The 13302-nt window shown below is 43.9% G+C and overlaps 1 protein-coding gene across 2 annotated transcripts in view; it reads left to right on the top strand.

The window, feature by feature from the left end:
* The window catches only part of LOC138525571 (uncharacterized), a 281870-nt gene that overhangs the window by 156722 nt on the left and 111846 nt on the right, over nucleotides 1–13302 (top strand). The window contains exons 3-5 of one of the 2 annotated variants that reach the window (XM_069635607.1): nucleotides 3664–3780; nucleotides 11265–11372; nucleotides 12655–12846. In XM_069635607.1, coding sequence (XP_069491708.1) covers nucleotides 3664–3780; nucleotides 11265–11372; nucleotides 12655–12846 — 417 coding nt within the window. The remainder of the gene's footprint in view (nucleotides 1–3663; nucleotides 3781–11264; nucleotides 11373–12654; nucleotides 12847–13302) is intronic. The other variant, XM_069635608.1, reaches the window with a different exon arrangement.

The raw sequence follows: 13302 nt of genomic DNA, 5'->3' as shown, positions 1-13302 counted from the left end.
TGAGATGGTTTGATGTAACTGTGGCTGACACATTCCAGCTGAACATGACCGGGAGGACTGTGCCTGCAGGCTATGTCCCCCCAGAGTACACATGATTATGTGTTCGTGGTGCGGTGAGCAGAGGAAAATGTGTGTGGTTAGCCCCACCTATTTTCTGAGGTTGATCTCCCATCATTCATTTTAATTACAAAACTTAAAAAATGCCCAGGCGAGTGCACACTCCCCTTGTGGATGGTCGAATTCCTCACAAGGTCTATCTTACAATCATAATTCCGATGAGGTGGTAGTTTGTTGGCCTCTGTCTCATCAAAAGCATCACTACATTCTTGATAACACTCTGGCAAATTTCCAACTGCTGCTCCAATCATGTGTACCAAGGCTGCTTCCACTTCCATCAAATCAACCACCACTTCGGTGGACCCTTTTGAACCTTCCTTCTCATCATTCTGTTTCAAACAATATTCCTTACAAGAGGTTGGAGAAAACTCCACCACCCTTCTACCCCAATCTATTCTAGGAGAGTGTCAATTAGTTCAAAAACAAATTCTTCCCAATGGCCTCCTGGCATTTCCATTTCTACAGTTACTGTTTCATGGGTAATAATACCTGAAGTTAACTGTGACCGATCCACTGCTGTAACTTACTCTGCCCTTTCCTTGGGAACAAAAGGTATATCCATAGCTCTAACCACATTCCAGTCCATACAATTCCCAGAAGCCCCAGAGTACATCACCACTGGAGCACTCCCTTTCATCACTCCCTTTACAAACAAGGATACATTAAGGGTGGTGTGAGGCACAGCCACCTGAATGATGTTTGCTACTTGTTGAGATCTGTAACTTGTTGACTGAAAGGTCTTTGGGCACCATGGACATTACCCAACAAAATGTCCTGTTTTCCCACAATACATACAGAGATTATTCAATCTTTGCCGCTTCTTCTCTTCCTTTATCAATGGACCTCTAATCCTACCCAATCTCTCTAAGTTCCCTGGTTGCAAATCCTTAACCACTGATTCTCCCCTTACCCTTTCACTTCTACTGCAGACTCTGGTCCCGACAACCCCTCTTCTACGCTCAGCCTTACGTTCTCCCAGGTGACAATCTATCTGCATAACAAGATTAATCAATGCCTCACATATAGAGAGTCTATCTGCAACAGTGGCTAAAGCATACTTCAAATTCCACTCTTCCAGCCTTAAGTGTAAGTCCTAAGTTTCCCGTCTTGAAACCTGCAACTCCTCTCTTATTTCTCTTATCAAATCACCCAAAGAACCAGCCAAGGCCTCTTGTGGGATCCATAAGAGCTCAGGCGGCTATTTTATTGTGGGCCTTTCACCCTATCAGGCCCGGATTGCCTGAATCAGCGGCAGCTGCTGATCCCACAGACCCTCTCCGTACATTCCCCACTCAACCCTTGATTCTACAGCTGAGTCAGCAACTCCAGGGAAGGAAAAGCAGTAGTGGATAAAATAACAAACTAGACACCCCTCGCCCCTAGACTCTTGGAATTACGTCTGCAGTGGGAATAGAACAAACTCAGTATTAATTTCACATTCCACTTAAATCTTTAATTCAAATAGTTTCTCCTTCTCACTGTTACTCACACTTTAACCGTTTTACCCCTGCTTGTAGCTGAGAGGTATTGATGGAGAGAACTGACACCCTCTCGCTTGTCTACAGAACTTTGACTTTTAATGTGTCTCTTCTTCTCCTCCTTCACAGTTTTCTCTCTGGAAATTCCTTCTTTCCTGTGACCTTTACTCTCCTTGTACGCTCATTCACTTCTTTAACTTTAACATTTAAAAAAAATCACTGTGACGAAGATGATGACTGGATGGTACTCACTGCTGCGCATGCGTGAGGAAACAAACAATAGCCTTCTGCAGACGGAACTGTAAAGGGCAAAATGCTTCTTGTGTTATCTCACGTGATGAAACGAAACTGCAATGCCGTCTTTCTCAATGGATGGAGAAGCTGCCTCTATGTTGCTTTTCTGCTCGTTGGAATGGAACAGCTGTCTGTGATCACGAGGAGATCTCACATGCGATAAGGCTCGCTTGCGCATCCGCACACTCTTTTACATTCCTCTCCATATAATAGCGTTACCACGGATTTCATACAAATAACTTTTCGTTATGGTCATTAAAACTTTACACTGTTGCTTGATTGACAACACGTCCTTTCAGTTTATCTATTAACCATTTACAGTTCTGAGCGTATGCTGCTGCTTGCCTCAAACTGCTTTACTGTTCCTATATACACAGTCTCACAAACTGCTGTTGCGTTCCCACCTGAGGTTTTCAGTCTGGATAAAACCTTGCTGCTTCTGTCTTCTTTCTTCAGGAGGTTGTCATCAGATTTCAAAAATGTGGCCCCCTAAAATTAAGGAGCTTTATGACTTGTCTGGGATTTACTTTGGATGAAAGGCAGATACAGAATTCAAAGTACATTCCAGCGCCTTGTTCTCACAGCCAATCAGCTTAGGTGACTTCTTCTCCATCTTGATTTGGGAATCCTGCATAAGCTTTAGTTAAGGAAAAAAAAAATGAAACAATGCACCAATTCTGCCTATTTTATTTCACCTCTAGCACTTAGCCCTGACAAAACATCTTCCAATCCTATGAACCACTAGTGGCCACCTGCAGAACCTGACATTAACTCTCTTTGCAACATCAACATCCATATTTTACCTTCCTCGTCAAATACTTTGACTTTGCTGTACTCCTTCGGTGACATCAGCATCTTTGCTCTGCTATATCAAAACCCCCCATCCACTGCCAACTTCCTTTATCGCTGCACCTCTGAAATCAACTTTTGGATGGACTCAAAAAAGCTAAAACTGAACAGCCTTTTTCAAACAAAATCTGGACTTGTGGGCACTTCCCAACGTTCTTTGGAAAGCCTGCATAGGTATGTTTCTTCCTACAAGAGTGACCATGTTCGCATTTTAGCTGCTGAAATATCTGCTTGTGCTGTTTCTGAAACATAATCCGGCAGCCATATTATCTCAACGTTGCCCTCCTGCAAAATAAATGGATCAAATGATTTCAGTAGCAGTGTTCCTGCTGGAATATTGTAATGGAGCACATAGCTTTAGCTCCAGTTCGTATAAAGTAAAAATCCATTTCCACACCCTGTCAATTCCAGGCCCTTTTTGAAATTCTTGACAACAGTGCCCTTTGTTTTAAGTATGCCAGTGCATGGTGATCATGGCTGGCCCAGCGGTCCAAGACTGTGCCTGTGCAAATAAGGTTACACTTGCTATTTGATGGAAACACTTGGGCATGTGAGGCTATATATTACATATGACTTTGCTAGCCGGTCAAGTGGCACAGCGAGTAGAGCGCCCGCTTTGACACCCGTGCAGAACCTGTTAACGCAGGTTCGAATCCCGGCGGGGCCAAACTCAGCCTTTCATCCTTCCGAGGTCGATAAATGAGCACCACACACCGTGGGTAATAATAAGCAGCGCTCAGATACCTGAGGGTTTGTAGCGCAAAAAAAAAAAAAAAAGCCTATATGCTATATAAATAAATAAATAAATAAAAAAATACATTTGTAGATAATGAGCGATCTAATAGTTGCATAAAACGAATGTGCATTATGAAATGTGTTTCAAGTATTCCATGACTTTCAATTCGCGTATAATTTCGTTTTTCAGCAGGCGCTTTCGAAAGAAAATGAAAACAAGTATACCATAACCCCACTGGCTAATCCACCGAAAGCTGTTCAGAATGAAACCATTGCTGCAACTTCCACTAAATCCTGGATTTCCAAGGTACAATAATGTATCGCAACCTCAGTTAAACAATCGATGAGCATATTACATCACCTAAAATTGTAATGTTCTACAAGACAATACATATTCTATTCTTTTTGTAGAATTTCTTTGGACTTTTATCACATCAGCTATCTATTCCTTGTAACCAAATATAAAAGTATATTCAGAAACAAATGTATGTCACATAGTTTATGTATGATGTTAATGAACATGCGTGTTGCTTGCTGTCTATTCATTTGTTTGCAAAAGCAATACTGGATAGAGGAAGTCAATTATAGGCAAATAAGACAAATGCACATATATTTAATATCAATACTTTCTGGCCTGCATGCTGTTTTATTACTCTCTCATGGAGGAGACCCTAATTCTCCCCTGGGGTTCCGGCTGGGTGTTATCAATGACCTTGTCTGCTATGGTAAGGGACGCATGTTAGGCAGTAAGGTGTATGACCAGTCTCTTGTTCACCAACAGGTTTCTGGTTCATAGAGAAGCCTAGGGATACCAGTCACCTGGGTTACATATTAGAATCTGGTCAGAATCACCTTACATAGGGAAATAAGACAAGTGTGCATAGAGATGAACTATATACATGCAACTCTCCACAAGTGTGGCGATTATAGTTTTTGCTACCTTGAAATCATCAAAACAGACTTAGTTTAGCAGAGAAGGGTATGCAAGATGAAGATGGATGCTTATTTTGTAGAGTTCAATCTTTTTTGAGGCAAACAACCTCCTTAGCAACAAATACGCAGGAATCTGCCCCTGCCAGAGGAACCGAGAGCTTGGAGATTATGGGTGACCATTGAGGCTCACGAGTGTTTATGCTCCCAGTCCTATCTGCAGCTTTTGAGATTGCCAACCATGCAATGTTTCCATTGTGACTCAAGGTCACTGCGGTGTGGCGCATCGCCTTAAAATGACTCACCTTCTTCGTTGTGAAGAGAACCCAGCAAATCATCTTTCAGAAAAACGAATGTATTTAAATGTGTTTTCCCACAATGCCCCTTCCTGCAATAGCTAATTTTCAACATCCCCATCCGCCCTTTGACTTCAACATTTGCTCCTACAACAATGACAGTCTTGATTATTCTGGATCACACCCTCATCTCCTGGCCCCCTTTCACACATGGGAGGGAAGCAAGCTTCCGTTTCTGAGCGTCACACAGGATATGACCCTCCAGAAACAGACTACTGGCCAGCTCCTGCTTTCGCCTCACTAAACTAGCTGACCATACCTTCAATGATAACTGGAACTAATGTTAGGCAGCGGTCTAGTTTTGTCAGGAGACTGTGCACTTTGTACTGGACAATTGGAACACTGGCAAAGCCAATACGCATGAAAATGCATGTAACAGGCAGCCCACAGCAGTCTGCTAATGTTAATGCTACCAGGGAGCCTGGAACTATACATATAAGGGGTCTGTTAAAATCATGAGCATCCATGTACTCATCAAAATACAACCTTCACTATCGTTCTACCCCAATCCAAAAGCTTGTGGTGCCATAGGATTGTTTCCAAGGCGATAGAGCTCATCCTTTGGGGAGGGCATGTGGTGGGGGCAGGGTAGAAGGTTTGAATAAGAATGTACCCATTCTGATCTGGTAGAAGCCGTGTTTAAGGAAAGATTTGAACCAGTCAAGGGCTTTGTCTATAATGTGGAAATGCTTTTGGAGAAAATGGAGCAGGATATTATGGATGGCTGCTATGTGCTGCTGATACCAGATCAGGGCAGAGGGTTTGCTAGCTTGAAGAACCTGAAGAAGGTTCTCTCTACTTTGAACCAGTGTTGATTCAGTCCCTCGGGATGATATTAAGCCTAATGGACAAGGGTGCATCATGTTTACCTTCTCCAAACACACTTGGATTTGTGAGACAACAATTGGTTCAGCTATTTTGGCCTCATATGATGGGGATAGCCATGGAGCAGCAGTTGCCTGGCAATGAGGGATTGATGTTGGGCTTCTTGAGGGTCCACTGGAAGTTCCCTATAGTGAAGTTTGCATTGCAGGGAACTGCAGTGTTTGAGGTCAGTGTATTTTGTTTGCTTGTGCAGGAATGAGGCAAGGCAGGGGAGTTACTGTGCACCAAAAGCTTTGAGTTTGTCAGAGGTCATGAATATGGACTCGAGATAATCGTAAAGCAGGAAGCTTCAGTTGTATGCGTTGAGGGAGAGACTTGGATGTGGCAGGAGACACAGTTCTTGGAATCATGGATCTTGGTTGTGAAGAAAGATGCTACTTCACCTGTGAGTGCCTGGAAGGGTCAGGGGGGGTGTTGAGGCCTTGTAGTTTAGTGGTATATTGAAACATCAAGATAAGTTCTGCAGATTTACCATGGGCTCTCAGGACCTCTAATTGATAGTATGGTTTTGGTAATGGCAATTTGGTATTTTTGGAGATGTGGTTGACCGGGCTGTGAGGTATGCTATTTTCTTTTCAGTCTTTGACCTTCTCTGTTCAGGGAGGTTAGATTGCTATTGCACCATTTATTGTTAGGGGGTTTGAGGCAGCTTTTCTTCATTGTGACAAAGTGATCAAGGATCTTCTCATCGAGGAAGACTTTCAGCATCGTCTCTGCTGTGAGATCTTCTAGCCCTTACATCAGGGAGCCCTGAAATTCCGACGGCGTATAATTCTGACCTGGTTTTCCTTAAGGGTCGAGAGGAAGGAGCCAGGATGGGTTTGTCTTAAGTTCAATTTCTTATTTAAAAACACAATTGTACATTTCAACCAAATGTTAAATAAAGTAGACAAGTGGGGGAGAGCCTCTCTTTCCTGAGTGTTCTTGTATGTCAGCATAAACCATGCAGTGGTCGAAGTAGGCCAGAGCGGTTGGGAGCAGGGAATACGTTTTACCGTTCCTATACTTTAATTTTTAAAAAGAAACCGTTCCGGAATGGTTTCCTTTTAAAATAATCGTGTAGGAAGACGTTTCAACTTGCTCTTCAGTGCACTGCACTGAACTTTCCCTTAGACTGCAGGCGCATTTGTTTAGGGGTTTGCATTGCACGTGGGAGGGGCATGGCGATGGGGTTTGTATGGAGCAGGGACAGGCCAGCCGGAAACATAGTTCCACTACTTCTTTTCGTACACTTTGACCAGTGACACCATGTCAGTATGGTGCCATCTTGGGGATGGAACATATTGCTGACGATGCAGGATGGTAAAAAAGGCAACATGGTGGGTGTGCCTAAATCTCTGCACATGGGCAGTTGATTAGCATGTAGCCCTGCACTGTGCCGAGAGTGGAGTTGTGCTAATTGCATTTTGTAAGCATATTCACAATTGGGTAAAAAGATGTGAAACAGGTGGGAGGCAGAGTATCATATCACAGTGTGAGGAATACAACCATCTGCACGGCGGGTGTGAACTCACCCTGCCTTTTTTTATATTTTTTAAATAAATTGAATGATGGGAGATCAACCTCGGAAAATATGTGGGGCTAATCCGCACACATTTTCCTATGCTCACTGCACAACAAATACATAGTCACGTGTACTCTGGATATACACAGTCTACAGGCGCAGTCCTCTTGTTATGTTCAATTGGAATCTGACAGCCAGGAGTACATGAAAGCAAAAAGTGGAGGAGGGCAACACATTCCTCCTGCCATGGCCAGCCTAATTAAATATGAAATGTTCCATGGATTTGCCCTATCCTTTGTCTGCCTGCTGGTGGCAGCATATTCTGATGAGAGTTAATTGACGCAGGAGTGCGTGAGGCCTGGTAGGAGGGCTGACAAAGGGGACAGGAAACCCAACACCCTTTTGATATGCAATGTGTCAACTTGAAGTCAGCTCCCACCCCTTAGTATGAAGGGCGGTGAATATCATGCCTGGAACAACTGTTTACAGTGGTCATCCCTGTAGGGTGACCCCATCCGGGAAGGTACAAGTATGTGATTTGATGGAGACAGAAAGTCTGTTCTTGACATAATTTAAGGGAGACCTGCACTTTGATCAGGAGCCACAGAGACCTCAATTAACCAGAGAGACACTTTGATCCACAACAGATAGGAAGATGGGTGGGACTTGATAGTACATGTTGTTACCCTTTTATCTTTCCTGTTGCAAAGCATTCTGATTATGACCTCACACATAACATAAGATTTTGGTGGGTACCCAGCATTGGTTCATTACAGTAGGCTTAGCCTGCATCAATCACTGGGGCCCATTTGGCTTCAAAAAAGGGCTGAGCCCCTCACTTGGCAGTTCATCAGACGATTCCGAAAGGAGTAAGAAGAAGCACACATTTGGACCCTTGCTGAAGGTATAGTCTGCCTTAGAGCTTCTGCCAGTGAAGGAAAGCCAGGATTTTCAGGAGGGAAGCAAGATCCCTCCCCTAAACTTCTCCTATGGAACAGCGGCAGATATCAAACACAAAGGACCCGTCCAGCAACTCTAGAACCTGTACCAAGCCAGCACAGCGTGTGCCCTGTTAGGTTCTGCTAGCAAGCTTCCTAGGTGGGAAGTGCCAGAGGGTCTCTGAACAAAGGGTAAGGCCGTTGCCTGCAAACACTCTCCTCAGCTTTGGGCCGTCCGCCTTAAAGGATGACACAAGACCAGTGAAGGAGCTAGGAGAGCCACAAGCATCAACCAGCATCCATCATTTAAGGACATGTTTGAGGCAGTCGAGCCCTCAAACAGAGACCGGATGCACCACTGACTGTTGTCACGCTGCATTTAGTGACCTAAAGCCCTCTGAGACGCCTCGACCAGTGCTCCAGATCTGCCAACTAGCACAGAGACAGTGATTCCTGACCCTGAGCTGCTGGGAAAGCAGCCTACAGCCTTTCAACGAGCCTCACTCGCCGAACTGCCTGCCGCTTGATACCCGTAGCTGTCTCCCACCTTCAATTCTGTCCCAGAAGCTGCAAAGCTCCCTGAAACTGACTCGACGTTTGCGAGCATGAAGAACTCCTACAAGTACAAGGTACATTGAGGTTCTGTCCCCCTGGCCCTTCTCCGGAGGCCTGTAGTGACAATTTCTGACCCATTGCTCCTCTTGTGCTGAAACTAAGTATCCTTGAACTAGTGAGATTAATGACTTTACCAACTACCCGCCTGTCAGTATCCAGAGTGTATCAGTTTTCCTTCTTGAAACTCTCTGTCCTCCCTTACAGGGTGGGTTGTATTTTGTAGTGTGCTAGAACTGTCTGGTGTGATAATAATAAAGTATATATTTTTATATAACCTTGACTGGATGGTCACTTTTTTTCATTTCATACTAATTGTATTTTTGCTGTATTGCAACTAACCATCGATCCACGACCTTGCAGAGATAAGCTTGCCATTCTGACCATGTTACCAAAATTGGACAAGGAGGTTTATAATTGACATGTGTTTCCAATCTGTTCGGATCTCTTCTGGTGTACTAGAGGTTTGGGGCTCATTGATGGTTTAGAAGCCAATATTCATCCCTGGGCCACTTGTGCCCCGGAAGTTGATTCATCACACACGGAAAAGTGCAAAGTGTGAGTCACTTGAGATTGAAATGTCGATGACAAGTATTGTATATTCTCTGGAAAAGCAGATCCTTAGTCATGCATCCTTTGTAGATAGTTACTACTTGTTGGTGCATTGTAGTCTTTCCGTTTCCAGATATTTCGGGTAGAAGAACGCAGCAATGTTGCTATATTGATGCCACCTATAAAAGTCTGGAAACCCATAAACCGCTTTCTGGGATTTACATCTTTTAGAAATGGCCACTACACCACTCTGAAACCCTGTTGATTCATTGTAGTGACTTATGGGAAATCAAGGAGCCTGGGATTTCAATATGATTCACAGAGGAGAACACTGTATGAATTCTTTACTATAACTAAAGACTTAAAACTATAGTTAATCTGCAATTCGTCTATAATTGTCTTCCTATCTGTGTGGCCATTTCAGAATATCTTTCTGGCTTGTGTGACATATCCAATGTCTCATTGCAGATGTTTAACCATTGCTCGACGAGAGTGCCAGAGCATAACCAGACACATGATATGATATGATATAATATGGCATTTATAACATGCCTATACACAAGTGTTTCAAGGCGCGACAAGGCAATGGAGGGGGAACAGAGGGAAGACGGACAGCGATCTTACCAGGCCAGGTGCCATTCAGATCGAGCAAGTGCATGGGAAGGGGGAAAGTTAAAAGTGCGAGGGGGAAGGGAGAGGGGAAAGTGCAGTACATGGGAGAGGGGTAAGTGCAGTACATGGGGTAGTAGAATAAATAAGATAAATAAATGGCCGGATGGTGGCAAGTGCAAGGTAAGAGCACTGGTGGGGGACTGTAAGGATACAGAATACAGTCCCCTGGTGCGGGGGTTGCCAGGGAGGCAGTGCAGGTGTGCAAATGGCAGGGCCTGGGCCCAAGGTCACAAAGGGTGGCCAGGTAACTAGTGCAGTTTTAGCCAGGAATTCATCAGGGGATGGGGGAGAGAAAGCAGAAGCAAAGAGGAAGGTTTTGAGGTGCTTCCCGAACCGGAGGTGATTCTCCTCAAGTTTCAGGGAGGCAGGGAGGCTGTTCCAGAGGGAGGCCCCTGCCGAGGTGAGAGATCTACCACCAACTCGTTGCTTGGAGAAGCGACTGACCCTGAGGGAGTTGGAGGCAGATGAGCGAAGAGCTCGAGAAGGAAGATATTTGGGAAGAGGGAGTTGAAGGTATTGCGGCCCCATAAGGCCTTGTGGACAATGGATAGGGTTTTGAACTTAATCCTTGCAGTCACTGGGAGCCAGTGCAGAGATTTCAGTCCTGGAGAGGTATGATCCCTGGTCTTGAGGCCAAGGACAAGTCTCGCCGTCCTGTTCTGGATAAATTGCAGAGGGCGGAGTGTAGAGGCAGGCAGATTAAGATAGAGGCTGTTGCAATAGTCCAAACTAGAGAGAACCAGGGCTCTGTAGACGATTAGCTTCTGGGGGAAGGAGAGGAAAGGAAGAATACCTCTGAGGAGGTGCAGCTGGTAGTGTGACTTCTTAGAGACATAAGAGACGTGAGGAGAGAAGAAGAGTGTGGAGTCTAGGATGACAATGAGGTTTTTGGCCTTGCAGGTGGGCGCAGGAAGAGGTCCAAGAGAGGCCGGCCAGAGAGCTGCAGGGAAGGAGGGAGTGGGTGTGCCAATGAGTAAAATCTCAGTCTTACTGGCATTAAGGCAGAGGTCATTGGTAGCACACCACTCCTGGATAGCAGACAGACAGTCAGAGATGAGGGAAGGAGAGGAGGCTGCCGAGGGTAGCCTGAAAATGAGCTGGGTATCATCCGCATAGCATTGAAAGTTGAATGGGGTAGATATATATGCTTCTATCAGATATATATGATATGATATGGCATTTATAACGCGCCTTTACACAAGTATAGAACTTTATCTATAAATGAAGTATTTTGCACACATGCTTCAATGTAGTCTACTAGATTAAAAGAAACAATATGCAGTTCTGCCTTCTTTAAAAAAAAATGTTTTACATAAGTGTTGTGCTTGTTTACATTTTACAGTTTTTTAGGCAGAACAAAAACAGTATCCGCAAGCCAGTGCAGGAGAAGGTTTTGAATTCTAGTGGCGATGGCCCCGGCTCCCACTGCAAGGCCCCTGTGGCTGACATGGTAATGTTTTGTGACCAATTACAAAATTTGGTCCAGATTAAGTCTACACAACTTGCTTAATGCAAAAACACACACGCTTAACACATAGACACACACAAACGCACAAACACATGCGCACATAAGCGCAAACATCAGCGCGCGCGCGCACACACACACGTGAAATGCAAGTCACAGTTACTGTTGTCTGAAAACACCATGTGCAAATGTTTAGGGGATCAGTCCCCAAGTCTGGAGACTTAATTAATTATTGGCAGTATTTAGCACGTCCTTTAGCTCGGGTATCCTTAGCACTTTTGAAATCATGCAGTGGACCTCTGTGGTGAAAACCCTAATTGAACATATACATATCCTGACGACTTTGCTATGTGCTCCAATATTGTATTCAATATTGTACTAATTCAATGCATCATATTGCTTCATATCGTTACCGTAGGACTCCATGTATTATGTAATACCAGCGGTTTCTTGCCAGTGGGGGGTCTGATTTACCTCCAGCTGTTGGCTGGAGGTTAATCAGTCACCCCGCAAACATGTAATTTCGTGGTGCGGGAAAAAAAGCAGTCACGCAATTACCTCCACTTTTTCCGGCACTGCCAAACTTGTAATGAGGCCCATAATGCCTTGCAGGTCTTTGAAAGGCATCCAATGCCTCGCTAATGATGTTAAAGCATAGTTCCTTCACAATACCTAGCTAGCTCATGTATCGCAGATTATTACATCATCTCATTATTTCATATCGAAGGATTTTCCTAGATTCCCGCAAGCCAAATAGTAGATTTAAAAGAACAAAGTCTCCTTTATGATCTTTTTTTTATTTTAATGATTTTTATTGTTAAAATATTGATTTTGATACAGATATCAACAGGTTACAGACTTTAAATAAAACAAGAACCACAAAGAAATGACATAGTAAATGATTTTGGTCTCTTGTAATAGTATTTCTATAAGGCTGAGTCATTTGTTAAATTCACTTGCGAATATAATATGAACTATAGTAGATATAAACCGCATTAATATAACAAGTAGTATAAAATTAATAATAGCACAGGTCTGCAAAAAGTGACTTATATGTAGTGAAAATAGAGATTTGGGGGGAGACGTACAGGGAGACAGACTAGAGACATATAAGGATAAGGATGGAAGAGGATAAGGGGGAAGAATGGGTATATTGGATTATTTCATCAAAATAATCTAATCATTTCAAACATTGTCAACTCCTTTATGATCTTTGATTTCACAAAAGCCTTCGAAATGAGAGTGCCCCCTGTCTGCCTTTTTACAGAATCTTAAGAAAGCCTGCAAGCTAGTGTCGAAGAAGCTCATGAACTCAAGTCTAAGTAGCCCCAGCACTCACTACCTGGCCACTGCAGCTGGCAATTCCCGGCTGCTGAAGAAGAACAAGGATGCAGTGTGCCAGTCCGTGCAGGAGGACCTTTTACAGTCCAGTGGAGATGGACCCGGCCCTCACTGCAAGGTCTGTGTCTAACATGGTAACACCAACATTTAACCAGGTTGCGCGGCTGCCATGTGGCGATTGCCCTCAGGCTCGCAAGGCAAGCTGCAATCATTGTTTTCTGAAAACACCATTGTCCTGCATCTCATCTGTATGTGAACAGGCGGGTCATTGATTCTTTTCTGCATCCATGTGCAGGGATTATATCTACCGCATTCACATTGCTATCCTTATGTAACATGGCCATCCTTATGCACTTTCTCCTGGCATCCGTTGTTAACATATCTACGAGACTAAGTCAAAGGGGCTGTTTATGTATGTATCCTTTCATATTGATTGTTGAATAACTGGCCTTACTGTATTTTCTGAAATATACACCATTCACTCCCCCTGTAAAATAAAAATAATAAAAATATCCTATACCACCGCACACAAGTTTAGTTTTGCAAAGTTGCCATTTTGCTCTCTAGCTGCTCG

This window comes from Ambystoma mexicanum, chromosome 7p (assembly GCF_040938575.1).
Source record: "Ambystoma mexicanum isolate Mex_15411 chromosome 7p, UKY_AmexF1_1, whole genome shotgun sequence".
In the NCBI taxonomy this organism is placed as follows: Eukaryota; Metazoa; Chordata; class Amphibia; order Caudata; family Ambystomatidae; genus Ambystoma; species Ambystoma mexicanum.
Note: the sequence above shows the minus strand (reverse complement) of the source record. Positions and strands in the feature narration are given on the sequence as shown.